This window comes from Sphaeramia orbicularis, chromosome 7 (genome assembly GCF_902148855.1).
Source record: "Sphaeramia orbicularis chromosome 7, fSphaOr1.1, whole genome shotgun sequence".
NCBI lineage: Eukaryota > Metazoa > Chordata > Actinopteri > Kurtiformes > Apogonidae > Sphaeramia > Sphaeramia orbicularis.
In genome coordinates this window covers 22,153,874-22,180,958 of record NC_043963.1, presented here as the reverse complement: position 1 = coordinate 22,180,958, position 27,085 = coordinate 22,153,874, and the positions used below count along the sequence as shown (strand labels likewise).

Here is a 27,085-nt window from a genome sequence, read left to right as displayed (position 1 = left end):
TGGAATAATCACAGCGATCAACTCAGTAGATCGTGATATGCTGATACGCGTCTGGGAGGAATTCTCTTATCACATTGACGTTGTCCGTGTGCAGGTGGTGGACACATTGGACACTTGTAAGATAGGAAATAAAAGTTGATTATGAGTAGAATACTTGTGACTTAGCTGGAGTTTTCTTTTACTTTTCCTTATTAAAATACCGCGTAATGAAATCAGTTCATTCTTTTTGAATAACCCTGTATTTGACGTCCACATTTACATTTTTGTGTCATACTTTACTTGCCCAAGAGAGTACTGGTTTATATCTCATCCTTAATGATTATAGGTCCTTAAACATTATCTATACTTAAAATTATTCACTCCAAGCATGATATTGGGATAATATTAATCATTTGTACTTGACAGATCATTTTGATATCCAGCCTTAGGACTTGAGAATTTACCTTACATAAAAAAAACAAAAAAAAAAACACTTTACCACACCACAACATAACATAACATAACATAACATAACATAACATACATAACCAAACATAACATAACATAACATAACATAACATAACAAACATAACATAACAACTTTATTTATATGGCACTTTAAGAACTTTACAACTGGCTAAAGTGCCATACACGACTCATAATACAAGGAATTAAATAAGTAAATAAATAAGTAAAAACAGTGATAACACAGGGTGCAAAGCGGGCTAAGAACAACAAAATACACACCATCATAAAAACAAAGACAAATTAAATCTGATAAAAACAGCATAAAAAAATATAAAAAAGAAACATCTCACTCATTGATTAAAAGCCAATGAAAAAAGTGTATTTTTAGATGTCATTTAAAGAGAGGCAGAGACTGAAACCTGTCTAACATCTAAGGGCAACTGGTTTCCACAGCTTTGGGGGCAACAACAGAAAAGGCACGGTCCCCGTGACGCTTCTTTTTAGTTTTTGGAACCACAAGCTGCTGCTGATCTGCTGACCTGAGAGCATGAGGGTGGGCGTAGGGGTGGATCAGGTCAGACAGAGTGAAGCTAAAACTTTACCCTCCATAACCAGACCTCCCTTCATATTGATATTTCCCAATCCTGGACCAATTCATTTTTTTTTTTTACCAAAATTGCAGGAGGTGCAGTCAACAATATTCCTGACACTATGGTAATGTTACTTTTGGCAACTTCAAGTGAAAACAGCAACCTTTTGATATGTTGAAAAATTTGCCAATTTTTGATAGAGATTTTTTACCCGATGTAACTGATATGTTTTTTTGGTTTTTTTTTATAAAGATTTTGGTGAAAATGGCTGAAATTAACAATGTTATTGCATGGCTAGAAGGTACTAGAAATATCCTCTCCATCCATGTATTACACTTACATGCCAGGTAAATGTAGGTTGACTCATTATGATTCTTGTTTGTACTTGAAGACAGATTCTGTTCATTTAAATGTTATTTTATTTTTGTTTTGCATGTTTGAAATAATAAATAAATAAATGCAGTCACAGAAAAAAATATTAGACCATCAAAATTAATCCAAAACAGTGGTTAAGCAATCAAGTACTAACTCCTGTGTGTATCATGTGACTAAAACAGACAGAAAAGAAAACATGGAATGCCTAAAAGCACTGTTTTTGTCAGTACAATGTTATAGATATTGATGTAAGAAATTAAATGATTTTGGTTATTATCAAGAAACCATGAAAAATGGATAGATATCAGCTCTGAAATTAAACTCTTCTGAGCTACTTTGTTGTTATCATTATATTTGTCCTAACAAATGTACCTTTAGTTGTACCAGGCATTAAAATGAACAAGAAATTGAAGAAAACAAGGGTGGTCTAATAATTTTTTTTCCGTGACTATAAATAAATAAATAAATAAATAAATAAATAAATAGTGATTGAGATCATGGGAAAAATCATTGGCCAGATGTGATTCTATCAGTCCTGACAATGATGACTTCTGACAGCATTAACCCTTTCATGCACAGTGGTCACTACAGTGGACAGTTATTCTACAGCTGTTTTCTTGTATATTCATGGAATTTGTTGTTTAGTTCCATACCAGCCAACACAGTGGACGCTTATGCACCATCCCAAACACTGCAATTGATAACATTACAGTAACTTTGCTGTTCTTGATAACCTGATCTAACATGTTCAAGTGTAAATCAACTCCTTGTTATTGTTATTAGACTATAATTAACAACAAAAGGTTGTTTTTTTTTTTGGCATATTATGTCCATGAAGTTAGTAATGACTAGTATTAGAGTACACTACAAACAAAAAGTTAAGGATATTAATTTATTTATTTTTTTTTGTCTTTTTTTTGTCATCTTTGCCATTTGTGAATAAAACTATGTCTGGTCATTTTAAAAAAATGTGTTTCAATTCAATTCAAACACAAAAAAGTAAAAAGTGTTGTGCAAGAATCCCAACTGAAAAAAAGGCCAAAAATTTAAAATATCCATAACTTTTGTGTTGTAGTGTATATTAAAATGTGAAAAAAACATCAAATTAGCAGCATTTAATGTTTTTATTTCATAGTTTTCACACAGTATATCAGTTAGTACATGTTTCTTTGCTTCAAAAATTAAACACATGGTGTCCAGCTGAGCGGACATTTTTGCAACTCCATGAAAAATAGCTTCATAAAAAAATAATAATAATAATAATCGCATTGTTTTTTTAATGCCCAAAGAGGAATAAAGAAAAAAATCTTGATTAATGTTTTCATAATTCATACATGAAAGGGTTAAAAAGCAGAAATAAAAGATTAGTACAATGGAAAATGGATTCCATTTCCTTAATTCAATTTTGCCCAAACCGACAGAGCATTTCAGTGCATATCAATATACTGTGAATATTATCATAGGTACATTATGTGTCCTGAAGTACTAGTTCATTGCATGTTCTTAAAATAATATACACATATAAACATACAGAAAACTGTCTCTGAATTGCATGTATTTGTTGTTCGTTAAAATGTAAGAACGTCTGGAGTAAATTATATTTTCCAAATGAAGAAAATATTACATGAAGGCCATTTTATGTTGTACATAAATAATCTTATCAATGAATTACATCTAAAGATTAAGGTTTTGACTGCTCTCTTGTCTGCATTCCATTCATTTATTCATTCATTTTCTGAAGCTGTAGGGGATGCTGGAGGGCTCTTTTCATATCCTGCATACTAATATTGACGTATCTGTTTAAATCAGATGATCCCACTCTATTTTACATCGCTTTGTAAATGTCTTTCTTGAAACTGAAGGACGATCACTGTGTCTCCTCTGTTGTGGTTTAAGGCTGTTCATCCTGCTTGATTAGTTTGAAGCCAAACCTCTGGTATGTTTTCAAGGTCATTAGCAGATGGTACTTACTGTTACAAAGGAGGAAGCAGCTGCAAAAATTTCCCATTTGATCTTTTAACAAATCTGTTATGCAAATGATAAGACCTGTTGTTCACCAAAAAGGATTTTTTTCTTAGTCTTCCTTTCAGGCAAACAGGTTTTTTTTTTTATCTTTACTTTCAGGAACAGACACCAACACAGTACAACTTCAGCGTTCATAAGCATGGCCGTTACAGATGGCAGAAACGGGTTCTACAGGTGAGTGTAGAAGAACTGTGTTAGACTGATGCAACTGATGGCCATCTAATCGCATTGTCCAATACCTGATGACTGAATATGGCAAAGGGCAAGAGCTGGGGCCTAGAAGGTTGGTTCAATTCCCCAGACATGTAGAGAAACTGTGGGGTAATGTGCTCTTGAGCAAGGCACTTAACCCCCTATGTGCTCCACACTACGTCTGTACTGAGTGGTGTGTTTTTGCATGTTCAGTAGTTATTGGGTTAAAGACAGAGGTTCAGTATCAGTATATGGATATATTAACAAATAAAGATTCTTAACCCATAAGACCCAGTGCTACTTTTGTGTCAATTCCCAAATGATTTTTTTTCTCTCTATTTCACCTTTCTTAAATGATTTTTCACCATTTATTATAATATTACCCACTGTATTTAGCTTTTTTTAGTGTAAATCAGGAATATTTCCCTATATTTAATTAACTGATCATGTAGATGGTCATAAAAGCTCAGAGAAAATTCAAAGGTTATTATATCAAAAAAAAAAGAAAAAAAAAAGGGAAAAATGAATTTTTCAACAAAATATATCATTAATTTAACCTAAAAAAGTGTCTCCATCCATCATCCATTTACCAAACTCCATGGGGTTTACTGGTGAATCAATGTTGTAGAAGATGATGGTGTTTCCATGGTAACTACGGAGCCTCTGAACGTCCAAATGGGTCATATCTGATGACCATGAAAGACGACTAACTGTATTTTACACTAATTATTTACATGTATTGATAGGTTTAGTGGATCAACAGATATTAAACATTTTAGATCAGTAGATTATTTTGGTCGCCAGTGGCTGTTTGGGTCTTTATGGGTTAATTTAATTCATTTGTACTTTATGCAGAACACACAGCAGATTTGCGCATTAACATTTCCACTGTGAACATCCAGTTTGATTTCAAGACCCAAATGCTGTGCACCATCGAGAGAGGCATCGTCAAGCGACAGCTGCCCTTCTCCCGTGTCAAGAGCTGTGACGATGGAGTTGGATCCCGGTTCTCCATTTCATTTAAAGAACATCATGACTATGAATTGGAGGCCACGTCAGTGGAGGACAAACAGAAGGTGACTGTACACTCAAGAGGATTATACTAAAAATAATATCTACTGAATTATATTCACATCAAATCCCAAACAATTCCTTACAAAGTTGTATTTGTTTGTTTGTTTGTTTGTTTGTTTGTTTCTTTCTTTCTTTCCTGGTGTCTTATACACGCATGCACAACCTTAGAAATATGGTCATTGTGCCCTGTTGCTGCAATTTGATGATCAGTATCAGCTTTGTATCGGTATTTACTGAAGAGGATTAGGGCCACTGGAAAAAAAATAAATTAATATCCAATATTTTTTTGTAATATTATTATTATGGGAAAAAAGTCAGAGCGCTGAGAAAAAAGTGACAATTCTGAGAAAAAGTGGGAATTCTGATAAAAAAAACAAAAAACAAACAGACTTTTAAAATTAAAGTTAGCGTTCTGCGAAAAAAGTCAGAGTTCTGAGAAAAAAGTTGGAATTCTGAGAAAAAATTCCCAGAATTCTGACTTTTCTCATAATAAGAATAAAAAATATATATTGTTTTTTTTTTTTTTTCCCGTGACCCTAATCCTCTTCCATAGGAATTACATAGGGAAATCAGGAAGTAGAATAAATAAGTAGTATATTTCACCTCCTCTTAGAATAACTAAACAAAGATTTTTCCAAGCAGAGATAAACTAAAACATGTGTCATATAGGATAAAGTGTTAAATAATGTGCCATTTTTCACTTACGTGAGAATTCTGTTTGGACAAAGACTTGCATTTTTTTTTTTTTCTTAACATTTGTCTTTACCTGGTTTTGTGCAGATGATGCAGCTTGTGAATAAGATAATCTACAGCAACATATACAAACATACTGAAGAGGACAATGCAGAAACCAGTCAGCAGCCTAAAGAGTCAAAGTGCATTCGTGAAGGCGTCTTGTTGCTGCATCGAGGTGGTCTGGCATCATTCAAATGGGTGAAGTACGGAAGCGTTTTTATTATAACAACATTGCTATTACTAAAGAGCAGAAGAAATAATTGTAACTTCACATTCAGGTGCACTTTTTAAAAAATATTATACTTAACCCTTAAAGACAAACATCCACCTTTAACCTAAACCATCTCCTGATCTAAACTGTTAAATCCCTGTTGATCCACTAATCCTATCAATACATGTAAATAATTGGTGTAAAATACAGTTTGTCATCTTTTCATGGTCATCAAATATGACCCATTTGGACATTCAGAGGCTCCATAGTTACCGTGGAAACACTATCATGTTCTACAGCATTGATTCACCGGTAAAACCCATGGAGTTCAATCAATGACAATCAATGACAGTGGATGGAAATGCTTGATTTATGTTCAGTTAATGGTATATTTGACTGAAAAAGCCACTTTTTCTGCAGTTTTCCCTCAATTTTAATCTAAGCTTTTATGAACATCTACATGATCAGTAAATTAAATACAGGAAAATACCAGATTTATACTGATAAAATACAAAACACAGAAGATAATATTATAAATAAATGGTGATAAATTACTTAAGAAAGGTCAAATATGGAGAAAAAGTCATTTGGGAACTGCCCCAAAAGTAGTACTGGATCTTTATGGGTTAATATCATTTTAGAATAGAATAGAATAGAATAGAATAGAATGCCTTTTTTGTCATTATACATATGTACAACAAAATTAAAAATGTAATCAAATGGCAGACTGCCTTTATGTGACCAAATGCAAAATAAAGCGTTGCATCTAGAAGCTACTAAGTGGCCTACTTGTGCCGAGTGGGTTTTTATTCGTAGTTTGTTTACCCTCGAGCAGTAAAATAATGTGAAAAAGCATATTCAAACTGGGCATACACACTCAGTAAGAGTCTACAGTCATGCTCACACCTCAGTGAGATTGTAAAAGTGATAACACTGACTGAAACATTACCATGTTAATGAATTTATTTATTCTTTATTTAGTCAGGAAGGCCTAATTGAGATGGATTATCTCTAATGTTACAGAGCTGGTTCTAGATTTCACATGAAGATATAAACAGGGATATATAACAGCACAATACACCTACCAAAACACAAAACATACAGGATCTAGGATGAATTTATAATAAAACTATAATCCTTTTCTGTAAAATCATATTATTATTCATTTTAATTTAGCATGTCAGGGTTTGTCACTATGTACTGAACTCAAAGAGCGAATGAGTCGGGTGGTACATCATCAGTTTTGCGAAAATGCAAGAAGATAAGGTCAGGGTATCACCCAAAGGCGATCCAATGGTTGTTCAGATAATTCAGTCTGGGCTAAAGTGGTCTGACAGACTGTTTCCATGCAACACTATTTCAACAATGTGTATAAAATTTGTAAAATGAGAATCTGGACACAGCCAGGATCAGATTGTTATTATCAGATTGTTCAGATTTTAAAGATGAGCCACCAGTTCCCGTGGGTTTTACTGAATTTATTCATTTTTTCTGGATCGATGGAGCAGAACATGTTACAACATACAAAGCCTGACTCTTCAACATCAAGCGCACATTTTAGATCATAAACCACAACCTTAAGGTCACTAGTGTCTGCGTTAATACAGATATTATCACATCAGCGCCCACACTTACAAACTGCAGATTCTCACATACTGATACAAGGAACAGCTCAGTGACGTGGTTCTTATGGTTACAGTCCCCAGGGTCAGCCCACGCACTTTCAGCCTCTACGGCCACCTGTTCTCAGTTACACATCCAACACTCTGGAAGGGTTCCTGTAATTCAGTCAGGGATTTTTTTCAACCACGCTCCTTTTTTCTATTTTTTTTTTTTTTTTTTTTTCTAGGTTTGAGGTCAAACTCCACCCAGGTCAGCTCACACTAATCCCCTTTAGGCGCAGAAATCATGCTGATGGTGAGGTGGCGCCCATGAACATCGTGATTCATCTGTCAGATGGTGACACCAGGGTGCAGGAACCTCAAAGCCCTGACACTTTCAGTCTGGTCACCCACAAAAATGAATACCAGTGAGTGAGGGTTTATACATGGGAATGTTGTGTTTCGTGTTCAGATAATTTAGAATCTTATACACCGCAAAAAGGAATATCTGACTTAGATAAACTGGCATGAATTTGGAATATTTATGGAATTATTTATCCTTTTGAGATTTATTTACTTATTGAGACTTAATCTTAAGTTTATTTGACTTGTTCCAAGAATTTTCATCTTGAGCTACCCCACTTAGATATTACAAGTGATTTCAAGCAATATTTATAATAAAACAAGCTTCATTGTTGGGGGATGAGTATGGCAGACACAGTAACAGTATCCCCTCAAGAAATTTTTACTTGTATTATGCATATTTATTGAGTCATTACATCATTATAAGACTATATGGGTGCTTCCATGAAACTGGTCCCTAAAAACTGGACATGGGGGCTAAAAATTCAAACCAGATATAGACTAATGTTATGAAGCAAGTTTGGAAGCACTTTGGGTCTTTTTAAAAATAAATATTTACTGAGATAAAAGAGAAACTATTTTTCAGATAAAACTCTTTTATATTTTTTATATTACTTTTTATACAAAAATCTGTATGTAACCTGGTCAAAAGGACGTGGAAATTACACGCTACTAGTTTGTTGAATATCTTTTTATCCTCTCACAGGTACATTTTGGGAATTGAACTAGTTCTGCAAGGCAGAGTGTTTTACAAAAATGACCGCTGTTGCAAAATCATTAGCAATTTATTTGTGATTAACTGGGCAGGTTCTGCATGTAACACAAGTGGACACAATGGGTAACATACAAAACCTGGAATGAGACTGCCAATTCATGAAATACCTGCATGTCTGGATTGGAAAAACCACTAAGATCATCAAATTTAACACAGTGTCTTTATTTATAGCAATATAGAAGACCATTTCAAGCCATGTGTTCCAGATCAAATACACTGACACCTAGGTAGCATTTCATGTCCAAATTTTGGTCCTATTTTTGGCCCAAATATTTGATTAAAAATTCATTAATTTTGGGATGGCTCAGAGCAAGAGTATAATTTTTTTTTTCATTTATATGAGGTCATCATTAGGTACATCCTGAGGGGAAACATGTCTAAATTTATCATTTTTTTATTGGGTCTAAAAAGCTGACAAAGTGTCAGGTACCAAAATGAACCCAGTTTCATTGAAGCACCCATACATATATATAAATACTGTATACATAATACTTAGATAATATTTTCTTATTTTAAGAAAACTTGATAAGTACAGTTTTCTTACTGCACTGGCAGATAATTTTGCTTGAAATAAGACATTTTAACCCAATAATGATTTTAATTGTCTTACTTTTGTACAAGTCTTTTTTACAGTGCGATAGTGGGTGTTTTCAGGCAACTGTCTCTAAATCAAAGTCTTCTGTGACATGAATATTTTATTGTACCACTATTGATGCAGCTTTATTTGAAAGATTACATCATAAATTCTATGCATCACTGGTAATTACCAGAGTTATCTCAGCTAAAAAGGGAAGTTTAGCCATGTTTTGTTGGTTTATTGCAGCTTTAAGGTTCCTGCTACAGATCAGACAAATGCACCAGGGTCTGTCCAGAAGGAGCGAGATGCTTGGTTCCAGGCCATCCACAAACTGTGTTCAGACTGGAAGAGGAAGTCCAGCTGTGAGCAAACATTTGTGGAAAAACCGTCACTACGACATCAGAGCATAGTAGAAGAACCAGAGGACACTGACACTGACCTTGAGTCTAGTGGTGGATTTAGTGGTAAAAATATTAATAATATTCATCCTCCTGTTGATTATCCAAATGAAGATGCCCCCTCTGATCATGGAGAGCCTTCATCAGCTGGTGAGCCTCCAGATGATCCTAAAAGGCCTGTTCCTAAACCTCGCCTGACATCCGTTAAAGTCACCAAACCTGACATTGTGCCTGTTAGTCCTGTCCCACCACCAGCGTCTCCCACTGTGGTTCCCCCACTTCCACCCAGATCCTCTCCACTTCCACCTTCACCATGCACCATTACCTCCACAACCCCCACCATAGTCCCAAAGTCTCCCACCCCTGAGTCCAGTTTCTCAGCTGTGAAGGTGCCCCCACCCCCTCCTATCATCCCTATACCTCCACCGTTGCCCGTCAAATCCAGGAGGAATTCAAGGAAACAACGAACTAAGGCCTTCCATTGGGACGTGGTTAGCACTGAGAAGGTAACATTGTCACTTTTGTGTTAAAACTTCATTCATCAGAGGACAAAATTACCACATTTTTGAAGCACGCCTAAAGCTTACAAATGATCTTATTATCGGGCATCATTCATTTTTAAATATAGTGTTTAATTTTTTTGGCAAACACAACAAAGTCACTTTCAGCTTAATTTTGTTTCATTATTCCTCATATTGCATTGCTGTTGGGAATTATCTTCAGCCTTGTCTGTCATTTCTTGCTTCCCTAGTTTGTTCTTCGTAATGTTAACATTGATTTCCGAGTAAAATGGAGTTGTCTCAGTGCTGAATTAATTTGTTCTTTGGCAGGTTGCAAAATCATTTTGGATACAACAAAGCAGCAGGAGGATTGAAATCGACACATCTCGCTTACATGAGCAATTTGCTGTTAAAGATCTGGGGACGTTTGAAGTGTGTGAGCAGAGTAATACGCAACATATCATGCTCAACCAGAAGATTGCACATAATTTCAGTGAGTATTTCAACAATGAATATATCATCATGTATTCTGGTGAATTTGCTTCTCAATATTTTGTGCTGTAACTGATCACTCACAGTATTTTACACAGGGCATTAGATTTTCACAGCAAAGTAAAAAGTACAATTCAAGTAGTACTGGATTACATTAAGTAAATAGTGCAATCCTTTAGTGTTTCAGGTGTTAATGTGTTCTCTTTACAACCACCAGAGGGAAGCACTGCATAGAAAAAAGAAAGCTGGTTTTCTGCTGAGGCAAATCTGATATCAAGCTCTTTAATTTTCATAAATTAGACTTTAATTGGCCAATTAACAGGAAGTTGACCCGGCGAGTATTTAAGGGACGGGTTATAAATGTTGATATCCAATTTTAATCTTTTTTTTTTTTTTTTTTTTTTAAGTGATGGCTGTGGTTAATATAAAATCACAGTGGTTGTAAAGGAGATAGATGGATATTGCTGGTGAGTGTCTGCAGGGGGCAGTATGTCACTGATCCAGCAGCCCCATAACTGCCCATACGATCTGCAAAGCCATTGTGAAGTGGAACATCTTCTATTTCTCATTTAATGGCTTTTCACTTTTGATTAACTGAGTGTACGTGGTTTGTATATTTCAAAACCCAAGCTAGGGGAGAACATTTCCGAAGTTCCTCTCACAGGTCCTCCAAGAGGCATAGAGGCTGTGAAACCATACAGATGTGGGAGTGGGTTGTTAAGGGAATCAGCATGAGTGTGCAGACTGGCAACATAATTAGAGTTCACATATTCATAAAATATGGATAGGGGTTCTGAGCGACAGTGACAGCGATTTCCTGTGTGATACAGAATACCCCAGCTTTTTGACTTTTTCCTGCTGCCTGACCTGGAAACTTTGCTTGTCAGGAGCAGAAACTGAATGATGACAGCCTGCAGGCAACCTAGGGCCATGAAGCATTCGGCTGCAAGCTTTAGAGAAATGTAGACATTTGAAGAACAAGGGGAGCTGTCTTGCTGTCTCTTTTGCTTTTGCTCCGATTAACACAGATATAAAATGTGACATTTTGGAAGCCTGACTTGAAAGAAATTTAATCAATGTGGGCTTTTTTTTTGCAATAAGGTGGAATGAGAGGAGTTATTTCTGTCTGTTTACACTACTTAGATACAAGAAATACCATAGGTTTTACTTCTCATTGATGCCAGATCTAAAAAAAAAAAAGAAAAAAAAAAAAGGTTTGGGAATTGTTGGGATTTCTCTTCCTCTCTTCTGTCTCTTGGCATCCCCCCAGACGTACTCACACTCACCCTCACCCTCCCTGCACTTGTTTGCATGTTTATTACCAGAAACCTGCCTAAATTTGTGCAGTTTATTCAGCTCATATCTCATTCTTTGCCACACTATTTATTCATCTGATCCTATTACGCTTGGAGCCAGTACGCATGTGAAATGTAGCATTGTTTTTCAGACATGGCAACATCTCTGCAGATAGTAAGGCTCCACCTTAATCAGATAATACGCTGCGAATGTAATCAATAATTGATGAATGAACTCTGAACTGTTAATTAGCATCATGCATAAAGCTGGCAAGCGTATGGTATCCAGAGTGACATTAAAAACATTATGCTGCTTGCAGTTACACACATTCAGATGGAGTTAGACAGGTGGTGAACAGGTGGTTGCATTACTGTTGTACTGAGGCTTTGAGTGGTTTCCAGTCAATATAGTGTTTGTGGCCAAACAAGAACATCAGTTAGTCTGTTTCTAAAGCAAATAGGACAAAACTGTAATAATCCATGCATATTTACAGCATTTTAAGATGCAAGGCAGTTGTGCAAGTGATTGTTTTATTGTTTAGTTAAGATACAAAATACAGATAATTTTTAAAAATCTATTTGTTTGGTAAATCTTTAGCTAATAGTTGCAGCTAGTTCTTACTTCTGCTACATGCTGCATGCCACCATAAAGTTTGGATCATTTAAAGTTTTAATGGCCTGAAGAGAAATGCTAATGTGTTTCACACAGGCCGGCTTCTGCATGAGGTCAGAGTCACCCGTCCCCTTTGGTGATGTCCATTGTGGGTTTGTATGATTATAGCACATGTTTGTTTGAATGTGTCCATCTAATATGGTTATTTACCTTGAGAGCCTCGGTGCATGCTGCCTACTTAATGAGTGGAAATGTCGTACTCCTAATTAAAAGTACACCTGTGGCTTCCTGCACCCAGTGGGATACACACTCCATCTCAAATCTCTAATTTGTCAGGGCAATGCCCGGTTAGACTGAGTGCTAATCAAAAAAAGGCTTGATATGCACTTGTTTTTTGTTTTTTTTCTTTCAGAGATGAGACAAGGTCACCATCACCCTGGTGGACACTAGGAATGTTTTGTATTGTTTTAGATCAGGGGTGTCAAACTCATTTTCTTCTGGGGGCCACATTCAGCCCAATTTAATCGGAAGTGGGCCGGACCAGTACAATAATAGCATGATAGCATGATAATAGCCAACAAATAATGTCAAGTCCAAATTGTTTTACTGTAAAAAAATAACATTCAGTTATGCCAATATTTACATTTAAAAATTGTCCAAACAAAGAGGATGTGAATAACCTGAAAAAAAAGGAAGTTATTAAGAAATATAAGTATAATTTTATCAATATTATGCCTTGATTTATAATTTATACGTGTGCATTACAGGTCAAATCTACAATGGCACAAAACATTTAGCAACAGGTAAAATATTGTTAAAATTGCACTTAATTTTCTTCAGACATTTCAGGTTGTTCATATTTGTTCAGGTTATTCACATTTTATTGTTAAAGGATAGTTTGCAAATGTAAACATTTTCATAATTTAATGTTTTTTGCACTAAATCAAAGAGAAAAAATTGGCACTGTCATTATTTATAGGTTATTATGATATTATTTTTGAATTTGATGCCCTAACTTGTACTTTGCAAATTCATCCCGTGGGCTGGATTGGAAACTTTGGCGGGCCGGTTTTGGTCCCCGGGCCACATGTTTGACACCTGTGATTTAGATGTTTCTCATGTGGAAGTATGACACAAAAGTAGGGCTTCACAATCAATCAATAATCAATCAGAGTGACAATTGCAATATGCCGTTTTAAGTACATAGTGGCAAAAGGCTGCAATTTAAAGGGTCAATGTGTAAGATTTAGGGGTATTTACAATATTATAATAAATGGTGATAAATCACTTTCAAAAAGTTAGATATAGAAAAAGCTTAATTTGGAGATTGCTACAAAAGTAGCAGTAATAGTTCTAGGTCTTTAAAGGCTAAAGATAGAAGGCTCAATGTAAGTATATTAATATTTTTTAACTCAAAGCACAGCAAGAAAAAGAAAGTTTAAATAAAAAAATATAATGTTATTTTTCCATTCTGTCACAGCTGTGATATTCTAAAACACAAACATGTCTTCCCATTTGCAAAAGTCTATGGGAATGCGTTGCACCTACAGTTTTGTTTCTCAGACAAAAGTTGACAGAGAGGGTACACCCACACATGGTACTGGATGCTGATTGGTTGGAAGTACAGAATCACTGACCAAAGGTTGATGCCCAAATGTGTCCTGAACCACCAAAACAAGAGGAAAATAGAAAATGCAGAGGGCTCAGTCCCTGCATGGTAATAGATTAACAGTCTGTGCTGTGTAACTCCTTGAACCAAATAGACTCAAACTGCAGTAGCAGTGTTAGCCACAATAATCAGTCAGTCAGTCATCTTCTGAACTGCTTTATTCTTGAAAGGGTCATGGGGGGTGTTGGAGCCTATCCCAGCTACCTGTGGGTGAAGGCGGGGTACACCATGGACATGTCACCAGTTCATCGCAGGGCTGACATGTACATTCACACCTATGGGCCCCACAATAATCACAATATGACTGTTAATTTTACTCTTTTATTTATTTTAGTAGAAGGAATCAGTGTTTAAAGATGTCTGTTTAAAGACAGGTTGCAAACAGAGATGAGTCTCCAAAATTCATATCATTATATTCATCATTTGGACTCATTAGACCAAAAATCTGGCTGTAGTAATGTTGATAACCAACTTTTTCCTGTGGATGATTAACACATTATTTTCTCGTTTACAGTTATAGGAAAAATACAACTTGCAGCCTAGAAATCCAAATGTGTTTTATGTGTTGCTCTGGACCATGACTACAAAAGCCCATTTCAAGTGAAGAACTTATGAGTTCTGCCTGATATAAACTTAGAAACAGAATTCAGTTGACAACCTCACAGCTTAACAAAAGAATGTTGGCAAAGGAAATGTGTCATCCAATCAATGCCCTGTCTGCAGTATTTCAACTGTATTTTCTGAAATTCTTTATGTTTTTTTACATACATGTCTTAAAATCCCTCAGCAGCTCTTAATGAATGCTTCTCACAGCTCCTGCATAATGCAGAGGCATTTTCTGTAAAACCGAAAAAATTCATTTCAGCTTTGACGTGATAGAATGCAAATTTGTGCATTTCCCTGGACATTTTGGTGAAAGTAATTAAGCAAAGGACCCTTTGTCTTCAGAATGCTTTTTGAGTCATTTCATCACTGGATGAGAGGACGATCTGTCAAGAGGAAAGCTTTCATGTACTGTTGAGTGTGTTGACTTTTTCTAATCCATTGTTCTTCCAGACATTTTCCTCAAAAGTTTTCCAGTGCGTCCAGGAGAGCTGAAGGACAAACTGTTCATTGTTAATGAGGAAGATGGAGGGCTGTCTGATGAGCACATCACCTCTCTGAGGAGGTATGACATTGTGCCAAAAACTGCTTATTTGTATTCAGTCCTTATAGTGTCACAACTGAAGCTGAGAGGTGAATGACTTTTTGAGCCATGGGCGGGAGATGTTTTCACTGGCAGCGAGACAGACAGAGTTGGAAGTGAGCAGGTTATAGCAAATCACTAACAAGAGATATGAGTGTAGAGTTGTGTTCAGTCAAGACAATCTATAAAACAGGAAACCGCTGGCAGGTCATGTGATGAACACAGCCATCCTCACAGTGTTCGAATACTAAAGAGCAGATGCCAGCGCCTTTTACCAGAGCAGCTAACTGATAAAAGTTTTATCTCAGGTTATTTACGGAGATGGAAACTATTGACATGCCCTTAGGAATATGACAGTGAAAACGCGTAAAATGTTTCCTAACTCCTACCTGCAGTTTACTCAGTGGCTCCGGAGGCTGACCTCCTGGAAGGAGAGAGTGATCTAATGTACTGTGTGGAAGATTTTATTTATTCTATGAAAACGTAATATATATTTTAATGTGCCACAGTACAGGCCTGAGGAATACATTCTTGAAAGAACCACTCCCAACAGTTGCTGCAATATTAATAACCTGTGCAACTCCAGTGGCACAAAGCTTGGCTCATGAAAAAGTGAATGCTTTTGGTTTGAAGACAGAATGCATGAAAATGACAGAGGAGAGGAAGTCCAGTTTAAAATGGACAGAGTTCACGTTCAGAGTATGGGAGTAAATGGCTTTTCCCATCAGCGTCTAGTGGTTTTATAGAAGCCGACGAGAACTATCAAGAGTACTTGGCTTTTAATCACTTCACTTTCTCTGTGGCGTCAGTCCAAGAAAGTGAGGTAGAGAACATGTGGTAACATCAGGGGGCAAAGGTAAAAAAAAATGTGTACATAGGAGGGAAATAGGTATATACATTTTTAAAAGTCAGTCTAAAAGTGTGTTGGCGCCATGTTTGTTTTCATTTATTTTGGGGTCTGATGTTATGCATTTAGATTAACCAGCAGAAAAAAAAAGAGCTTTTAACCCAGAAGAACCCAGTGTGACATTTGTGTCAGGTCCCAAATGAATTTTTCTCTATCCTTAACCATCTTTAAGTGGTTTATGACTATTAATTGCAATATTATCTTCTGTATCTTGTGTTTTGTTTTGTTTTTTCGATAAAAATCTGATATTTTCCAACATTTAATTCACTGACCATGTAGATGTTCATAAAAGCTCAGAGTAAAGTTAAGGGTTACATCAAAAAACAGAGAAAAATGAGGAAAAAGTGACTTTTTCAGCAAAATCTCCAGTGTGTCCATTCACTGTCATTGATCTAACTTCATGGGTTTTACTGGTGAATCAATGTTGTAGAAGATGATGGTGTTTCCATGGTAACTATGGAGCCTCTGAACATCCAAATGGGTCATATCTGATGACCATGAAAAGATGACAAACTGCATTGTACACCAATTATTTATATGTATTGATAGGATTAGTGGATCAACAGGTATAAAACATTTTATATCAGTAGATGATTTTGGTAGATGGTGGATGTTTGGGTGTTTATGGGTTAAAATATTAAGAAGAAAAACAGATACGTGCAGTTAAAATGTAGTAGTAGTATGTAGTAATGTAGTAGTGTCCTACAGTGGAATTGGTGTCTGTTTACTGTCAGTTACTGCTCCTTCCAGGCTGTAAGGCACATGTCAAACATACGGCCCGTGTCGTAAAACCGGCTCGCCAAAGGGTCCAATCCGGCCCATGAGATGAATTTGTGAAATGCAAAAATTACTCTGATGATTTTAACAATCAAGGGTGTCAAAATCATTTTAGTTTAGGGGTCACATACAGACCGATTCAGTCTCAAGTGGGTCAGACCAGTAAAATACCATACTATCATAATAACCTAGAAATAATGACTACTCCAAATGTTTCTTATTGATTAAGTGTAAAAAAGTAAAATTACATGAAAGTGTTTACATTTATAAGCTGTCCTTTTACAAAAAAATGTGAATAACTGGAATAAATATGAACAACTTGAAATGTCTTAAGTGAAGTAAGTGCAATTTTAACAATATTCTGCCTGTTATTTAATGTTTAGTGACTTCACTGTGATCTGTAAGTTATAATACATGTGTAAATGATAAAGTGAGGCATAATATTGTTAAAATTGCACTTATTTTTCTTATACATTTCAGGTTGTTCATGTTATTCAGATGTTTAAGGAAACTTTGTAGATGCAAACATTTTCATTATGTAACTTCACCTTTTTCATAGTTTTTTACTGGTCCGACTCAGTTGAGATTTCATACATAAAGAGAAAATAAGCCTCAGGTTTTCAGGAAAGACTAAATTATTAATTACTGGACCCAGACACATATTCACGCGCAATTATGGTTTTTAATTCAAAGTTACAAAGTCATAAAAAATATTTAGAGGTTAAACAGCCTTTTGAGTACATGTAGCAGAAACTCAGTCTACAACATGTCGTTTCAGGAGATGTTATATTTTCAGTTGTTTTCAGTTTTAAATATTCAGTGTGGTGCCAGCTGTACAGATACTGTTCAAGCTCTGGATTGAAGGTCATTCACACCTTTGCATTGATGCTGATAAGTGTGTTGAACCTTAACAGTGTGATCATTGTGTCCTTGTTTGGTCTCTGAAGTGGACACTCGTTTTCTAATAAAGCACCATAAAATAAATGTTATTACCCTCACCTCCATGAGAGCACTGCAATAGGGTCCATCGGTCTGTATGTCTCAATAATCGACAGAATGTTCTAACTCAGGATTTTTACACAAGATTATTCCTCTCTGTATCTTGGTCCTCTTTGAAGATCTGGATCCTAGAAACTTCTGAGGGTTCCTTTGACGTTAGGAGATGGGACATTTTTACATGTTGGATGACATTGTGTCAATGTGCTATTTTCAAGTTCAGTTCTAAGTGATGGGTTTTTATACATAGTGTGATCATGTTCATATGCAACGGTACTAGCATTATCATTATCAGTTGAATTTTAAAAGCCATATTAAACAAGTGGTGCCAGGCACAACAAGCTCTGCCCCTCGCACATATTTCACCCATTATAAGTAAATGGGAAGAATTTGAAAATTCATAAAAATTTGAAGTTTGACCTGTTGTTCCCAAAATGTCATGAGATCCTTTCTGGGTCACTGGCAATCTACAGTCAATTTGATATGAATTCAACCAACTGTTTTGCTGCTACAGACATTTGAAATTTGGCTCATTATAAGGAAATGGGGGGAAAAAAAAGATTAAAAAAATTCATTAAAAAAAGTTGAAACTTTAACCTAGTTTTCCCAAAATATAAAGACGTCTATTCTGGGTCACTGGAAATCTATAAAACAAATTTGGCATAAATTCACCCAATATTTTTGCTGTTACAGACATGTGAAATTTCGCCCATTATAAGTAAATTGAAAAAAAAAAAAGATTTTAAAAATTCATAAAAATTTTAAACTTTGACCTACTTTTCCCAAAATGTGATCTATTCTGGGTCACTGGCAATCTACAAAGTCAGTTTGATATAAATTCAACCAATGGTTTTGCTGCTACAGTCATGTGAAATTTCACCCATTATAAGTAAAATGGGGGAAAAAAAGATTTAAAAAATTCATTAAAAAATGTAAACTTTGACGTACTTTTCCCAAAATGTCATGTGATCTATTTTGAGTCACTAGTAATCTATAAACCAAATTTGGTATGAATTCAACCAATAGTTTTTCTGCTAGAGTGTTAAAAATCAAACAAATCGAACCAAAAACAATATCCCTTGCCTCCTTTTCGGGGGGTGGGATAAAAATTGTGTAAAACATGTCAGGTTGATCTGAAGTGTTTTAGAAGGATCTGAAATTGCCTGATGTTTGACTATGATTTGTATTATCTTAATTCAATGATATTCCTACATTTGTCATATGGTTTGACAGTCTAGTCTAGTGAAAACTGGTCTACACTTAGACCCATAGTGTGTTTGTGTAATCATGTCTTAAAGGTTTTGGGGAAAAAAACATGTAAGAGATCATCGCGGCCACATTTTCAGCAAAGATATGATGCAAAGTTTTGCGGGTTTTATTGATTTTGAAGATATTATTCAAAAATATAATTCAACTTGGCTCCTCAGACTCTGCAAATACATAAATAAACCGTGACACTGCAGCAGATCCACCAGAGCAGCATAATGTGGCGAAGTCTGATTCTGTCAAACATCTGCTCAGACGTCAGTGTCTGTAAAAAACAGCAAAAGATGGAAATCACGGCCTGATCTTATGAAATCTGCTATGAACTTCATCTCCTACAACAAAGCCTCTAAATCACGGTTTAATCACCAACAATAACAATAATATTACATGTGGTGTGTATTAAATATGCATTCTTGTTACCGCTGTAATCAGTTTTAATGAGTGCTGCAATATTCTACTGTGTTCTTTTCAAACTTTGCTCAGGACATACGTCATAGTTTACTGTTCTAATTCTGTAAAAGCTCTTTAAGGGACAAGTGTTGGAAATTAGCATCAACTACACTACAACTAGAATACTTACATTGGGTTGCTGTTCTCAGTTTTATCTATGTATACACATATATGTATATATATATATATATATATATATATATATATATATATATATATATATATATATATATATATATATACACACACATATACACACACATATACACACACATATATATATATATATATATATATATATATATATATATATATATATATATATATATCTCCCTATCAAATAAATCATAAATTAAAAAAAACAAAGAAAAAATGATATGCCTGTAAGGTTCACAAAATTGATCTGTAACCTGTTTCTTTTATTGAATTTACTACATAGTGGTATTATTCAGTGAGGTGGAGTATGAGGGTCTGATTGTTTTGTTTGGTTTATATTTTTAAGGTTTGTCCCCACCATTGATGATGTGGAAATGTATAAATCATACAAAGGACCTGTGACGGAGCTGCATATTGTGGACCAGTACATGATGGAGGTACAGTTTTTACTTCCCAGTGTTAAAGATTAGTTTTTTAAGGTTGTTTTAAAACAGTCATATGTCAATATGTTCAGAATCAGAACCATGATCAGAACTGGGATCAGGATCAGAATTCAAATAAGAATCAGGATCAGAACCAGGATCAAGACCAGGATCAGGATCAGGATCAGGATCAGAATACTTTATTAACTGCTGATTGAAATTTGTAATATTGCTGATACTCCAAGAACAGTAGAAACTGAAACATTCAACGATAAGATAATGAATAGTAACACATTAAAAAAAGATATAAAATAGAGCCATAATTTAACTTAAAATATTCAGAAACAGAGGAATATACACCTTAAAAAAATACATCTAAAAACACACATACAGATTAAAAGTAGTATATAGTGTAATAGTAATAGTGTTGAATAACCCAAATATACAGACTTCAGTAGTTTTGGAGTGTAACATGTAGCCAATAGAGAGTAGGGGAATAATTACAGAATTTAAAACCTTTTAAAAGTACATTTTTCTGAAGGAGTCTGAGAAAATTGTCAGACATTTTCTTGAATAGAATTGCTTTTCTTTTACCTGGACCTATGACTTGAGCAAAATCAAATGCAGCTCAAGTTTGATCCCCCCTTATTTTCTATTCAACACTTCATTATCTGGCAACTCTACAAAATGTGATTACATAATAACACTTACAATTTGTAATGATATAAAACTGAAAAGTAATACGTAGTGTATGTCCCTGCATTTTGTGAATGCTGAAAATGCTGGGACTTTTTTAATGATAAAAATGTAATAATATGATGATTTATGTAATAATGAACCAAAATGGAGGTCTGCTTTTGCACCCATGTTATTTTCTTAACAACTGGGCTGATTGAGCGCCCCAAATATTAAATATGATCATTATATAGAGTTCATTAAGTTGACTCTGAGCTCAGTAGCTGCATAAAATCAGCTTTTTAACCATATTTCTCTAACAAATACACCTCAAGGAATCTATAACTAAAAACCTTGACTTGATTATGACGATAACAGTATGATTTTAGTGATGAAACTGTGCGTATCTGCCAGATGTGGGAGTAATTTTACAGTAAGACTAATGGACCTATTCAGCTGATGTAACAAATGAAACAAGGTGATGGTGGCCTTGGTCCTCTTATGCATGTGGGCTTCTTTTGGATGAGACTATTATGATTTTGTCTTCCACTATGGGTAGATTTTCTTGGTTAAATCAGCTCCAAGTGTTGCAGGATTTGGATGAGGTTAAACTCTTACAAACAGGAGCGAATCCAGTGGTGGTGAAGCGTAAAGCATGTTCAGCAAAGACTAAACATCAGCCAGGCATGGATTTTTTTCAAAGCTTGATTTGTTTTGCTCATAATTTGCAGAAAGTTACACTGTAAGCCCAGACTTCGTATTGACTAAAATGCTTTAATTACATTGTACTGAAACAATTTAAGTTTTATTCCATTACTATAAAATGTTAAGTACATTCTACTAATTTGTAGACATAGTCGAAAGTACGAAAAAGTTTAAGTTGAATGGATTTAAATCACCAAGTTTTAGTCATGACCACACCTTTTTATCTCCGCATTGCATTGTGGGTATTGGGTATGTTGTTGAAAATGTGTTATTTTTATGTGCAGGTGTTCAGCAGGGTTGTGGTGTTAGTGTTAATTTGGACTTAATGTGTGTATGGCAATGTTTATTGGCCTTTTTGTGCTGCGCCATGAGTGAGAGCCATAGGACAAACAATTGCTTTCCTGTTCAGCTATAATTGTTTCATTCACAATAACTCTTTATGCTTTGCCTAATTATAAGCTCTTCCTGTACTGGTGAAATGCAGAAAGCTGACTTCCTGCCTGGCTTCCATCAATACTGCTATATATTAAGTTAAATAATTACACAAAGCAATTTACATTTCAAAAGGCATTAATTTAAATCAACTTGGAATTGTGTACAATGAACTGATGATATTAAGTCTAATTATTACACAAAGCAATTGACATTAGTGATGGGACTTTTGGCTCTTTGAAGGGAGCTGTTCAATCAGGAGCCGTTCACTGAAAAGAGCCGTTCAAAACACTGGCTCTGTTATGTTTTTTGCATAATTTTGAAACACAAATGTTTTAATGACTAAATAGGCTACATGTGATGATTGACATTACATTTTAAAGGTGTTTAATTGGCACGGCAGTAAATATTATCTTACCGTAAAAAAAGAATAGTTAGTTCAAATGTGTGGGCTAAATACATGACATGAGAGGTGACATTAGGCAAATGCTGGAATTTGACAAAAAACATCACGGTACATTATGTGGACTAGTCTGTAGCCTAAAAATGAAGAAGAAAATAAAAAAATTTCTTATGAAATAACATTTTATTCTCCTCAAAACAAGAACAATAAATGTGTGAAAACATACGGAAAAACTGCACAAAACACAACAGTGATTAATCACTGGAATTACTTAAATACCTGAACTGTAGTGCAATTCTCAGAACAAGAACAGTATGTTGGTAAACATACAGAAAAAATGCACAGAACACAAAAGCGATTTGTCATTGCAATTACGTAAATACCTTAACAACTGTAGTGCATTTTCGCTCAGAACAAGAACAATAAATGTGTGTGAACATACGGAAAAAATTGCACAAAACACAACAGTGATAAGTCACTGTTATTAATTAAAAAAAAAAAAAAAAAAAGGAATGTCTCTTTACAAAGATTCGGTTCCCATTGCTCATTTCAAAGAGCCGTTCAAAAGATTCAATTTGTTCATGAACGTCACATCACTAATTGACATTGCAACAAATTTTAAGTTAAATTAACTTGGCATTTAGTGTGTTGTACTTAAAATAGTAATTCCATTCAAATCAAGCATTTAAGTTGAATACACTCAAGTTTTCATTACTCATTACTTAAATTTTTTAAGGCAACCGGTTTACTCAAATTTTTGAAGTAAATTCAACTTATCCTATCTTACAATGCACAAAAAAAAGATTCACATTTCTTCCAACAGCAGCCTGATGTGTTGAACAATTTTTAGTAACAGCAAAAAAACTGATCTATACTTCCCCTTTATTCAGTGACGCATAAACCACCCACTGTCTATTTAAAAAGCCTATATTTGCACTTTAACCTTATTTCATTGAATATGTACATAACATTACCTGGCACAGATGAAGTAAAATGCACAAATGAACTGTAAAAACAGAACCAAATAAAGTCAAAAACAACCTACCCACTCTTCTTCTTTCCCTTCTTAGTCCAGCTTAAGAAGAGGGTCTCACTGTCAAACATGCCCCTGTAGAACGGGATCAGTGTCTTTGGAAATTAAAAGCAGAAAATAACAAGAGATATACTCGCTGTATTTGCTCATTTTGATTAGCTTTACATTGTCAATGTGAGGGAATGTTGAAAAAAAAAACCCTACTATCTATATTTCCTAAGCACTTTTTCTTGACCTTAATGAAAAATTAGGAGGTCAAGGAAAGACCTCACTTATTTCACTTGACTTCAGTATTCTGTACTAAATTCTATTCTAATATTTTATAATTGGTTGCTGTGTAGGAGGTTTGGTTGGTTTGATTAGCTGCTTTATGATTGCATCCAACCCTCAGCTCTGTAGACAACCTGCCTTGTGCATATTAACTGAACTGATCTTTTATTTCTTGAAGGCTCTGTATCGAAACACATCATACATGAGTCATGAGTCAAATAGAGGTGTGTAATATGATTTGAATTAGAGACACGAGACGTTCTAACTTTACTGGATTTTCTCTGCATTTACACTCAATGCACAGTAAATGGTTAACACCCTTAAGATGGAATAAAACAGCTCATCTTCGATACTTTCCACTATGTGTTCTCATGTTGTTTAATGCAGGCTATAACGGTGACAACTGAATAAAAAACAAGGATTCATTTCCATGGTTGCAGTAGAAATAAATAGAGGAATAAAGACTACCCGTCACTCAGCCTCAGCCTCCTGTCAGTATGAATCCCAAATTGCTATGAGTGTATGAAAATTGGCTACGGCGATGCAAGATAAACATTAAGCTATGAACTCTATCTACAAATCTACTCCTTTACATGTAAGCATTCTTAAGTTTGGATCCTCTTTTCATCTCATAGTTATTCTGAGCCCAGTTCGGCTGCTGAAGACGCAATTTATGGTTCACTGTTCACAATTTTATCACAGCATCTGTGTGTGTTTAATTAAAAGAGTAAGAAGAAGTAACTTATGCAAACTAAGCAGAGGTTCTGCTGCAACATTAAATCTGCGTTTTCCGCTGACAGTCATAGTAAGTTCATTAGATTATTAGACAGTTGAGGTATTAGATGGAAAATGCTCATCCTGTCTGTCATGTTGATCGTTTGTTTTCATTAGCAGTCGGGTCGGCTGATGTTGCAGTAAGACAAGGCAAATTTATTTATATAGCACCATTCATACACAAGGTAATTCAAAGTGCTTTACAAAGGCGTAAAATTACATTAAAATCGTAGAGAATAAAACATTAAACAAAAGGAAAGTGGAGAAAAGATTTAAAAAAAAAATAATAAAGAAGGAAATTAAAACAGGAATAAGAGATAGTTAAAACAAAAGCTAAAAACAGTCTGACTAAATTTTAAGAATTTATGTTAAAGGGGTCATATTTTGTTAAACCCACTGTTATTAGTTTGAATTAAAGTTTGAATTTGAACCCTCCATGTGCTGCAAAGCTATCTTTATATTTATTTTGGAAAAAATCGAGTTGATTTCTACAACCTGTTTTAATTCCTGCTTAATTTGTCACATTTGCAGATATAAGGTCAAGACTTCTGACAAACATTTCTCTGAGTACGCCATAACCCTATAACACCAAACGTGTCATATTTGATTCATGAGTTTTGAAGCCCTCTACATGATCAGTGTGATATTTTTTTCTTGAAAAACCTGATGTATACAATTAGATACATGCAATACATTTACATTTACATTTATGCATTTGGCAGACGCTTTTTTTCCAAAGCGACTTACAGGGGAAAAAACAAAAATGAAAGAAAAATACAAGAATAGATTAAAAACATAAAACAGCTGCACAATTAAAACAGTGTTGTACAGAAGAATAAAAAGCAAAATGATAGATTAAAATACAAGAATAGATTAAAAAGACATAAAAGCAGCTGTACAATTAAAAACAGTGAAATCAAAATACCAAGTAAAAACAACCGAATAGACATAATTACATATTTAAAACGGAATGTTTGAAAGTGCTAGAACAGGATACATTACATGAATAATCCACCAGGGGGGAGGAATTCGTTCACCAGAGGCCTTTCCAGTGACACTACAAGACTGTCATTAATGAGGAAGGAGGCAGAAGGGCTAACCCTAACCCTAACCCTAACCCTAACCCTAACCTTAACTTGGCCTGTCCTCAGTGACATTTTCAGGCCTAAACAAGTTGAATTAACTTTGAAAGGCAGGAACCTGGCAATATTGTGGAAAACAAGATGGATGCCCATTGTCCCCTCCCATGACCTTTAATTGGATTTAAATCCCAACGTTACTTCGCGCAAACCAGTTTTAACTTGGATTGCGCAATTTGCCCCTGCTCACTCATGCATGAAAACCTGGGTCTGTAAATTTGGACAAATATCCACCAATCCCCTACCTACTGACATCCATAAAAAGAAAATTCCAAAAATTATCAAATGCAGAATTGGGGGTAATTTTTCAAAATGTATAGTTTTTTTTTTTTTTTTTTATACACCCTGTAGTGTGTTGTTATGTTCTTTATGGGTCTAATATGTAAGTTATGGTCTGTTTAAAAAATACTTTCTCATAAATATAATAGTCTGAATGCTCATCCATAGTGTTGTTGACCACAGTATGTTACATTATATTTGTAATTAGGCACTGACACTCTAAAGAGACATTCCTTGTCTGTTTTTCTGTATAAATCTGCATAATCCTGATTGCTTCATGGCAGAGCTGTGTGCGTCTGTCTGCTAATATCTGTGTGTATGAGTGCTTAGATGTTTGAGTAAAATTCAGTAAACTAAGAATGTGTTTTTAAACTGAATTTGGAGTCATGCTGCAAAAAACGACTAAAATATATAAATATTAATGTTGTAATAGTGGAACAATCTTAATGAATGGTTAGTTATTTTTACATTTTCATTTTAAAACAGTGCAACTCTTGGGATTTAATAGAGATAACCACTGAAACAACTTATACTCGAAGACATTCAAATGGATTATTTTACTATTTGTGGCTTTATCACCTTCCCGCATGCATGGCAGTTATTTGACCCAATGTGTTGTGATTAAAGACTGCAGGAGGGTAATAGAGGAACAGCCGGATCAGCCCACATTGCCTCTCAGGAATATTTTACATACATTAGAGGTTTCAAAGTGCAATTCAACATGGTGTATGGAAATATCATGTGTACATGCTGTTCAACATCAGACAAAATGGCTCCAAAGAAAAAGATGTTCCACAACTCTCTAGAGTCCTTTATTTTAGCACCGTCGACTAAACCAGATACTCAAAAATTACAGTTAATAGGAAGTGAAGTGTTGTCCACTGAAACACCTATGACTTAAGGTGCTTAGTGACCCCACAGTCTAATGTTCTGCAATTTTCTGTCATTTCACACATTATTGAATAAATTGACTAGCATTACATGTATTTCATGAATCATCACAAGTTCATAATTTTTAGCATCTTTATGAGGCTCTGTGTGCTATCCAAAAAGGTTATTTAACTTCCTGCTTTTCAGTATCATACTTTCTCTCATTTTACCATGAAAAAAGATATGTATGTGTTCTGGAAATGGTTTGATTATCTGTCTATTCAGACTTATCTCTTCTATTTCAGTGTTTCTGGGGGAAGCATATGAGTTATAGCATATTTTATTACAATAATAATAATAAGAAGAATGACATTACAATCAATAAATGAGCTTATTTTAAAGATAAGATTTAT

At 34.9% G+C, this 27,085-nt stretch overlaps 1 protein-coding gene across 1 annotated transcript in view; it reads left to right on the top strand.

Annotated features, from left to right (window-relative positions):
* Window positions 1-27,085, top strand: part of LOC115422435 (formin-like protein 13) — a 50,444-nt gene that overhangs the window by 3,890 nt on the left and 19,469 nt on the right. The window contains exons 3-10 of the mRNA XM_030138790.1: window positions 3,537-3,611; window positions 4,532-4,705; window positions 5,484-5,641; window positions 7,499-7,678; window positions 9,212-9,869; window positions 10,194-10,356; window positions 14,989-15,100; window positions 20,017-20,107. Coding sequence (XP_029994650.1) covers window positions 3,537-3,611; window positions 4,532-4,705; window positions 5,484-5,641; window positions 7,499-7,678; window positions 9,212-9,869; window positions 10,194-10,356; window positions 14,989-15,100; window positions 20,017-20,107 — 1,611 coding nt within the window. The remainder of the gene's footprint in view (window positions 1-3,536; window positions 3,612-4,531; window positions 4,706-5,483; window positions 5,642-7,498; window positions 7,679-9,211; window positions 9,870-10,193; window positions 10,357-14,988; window positions 15,101-20,016; window positions 20,108-27,085) is intronic.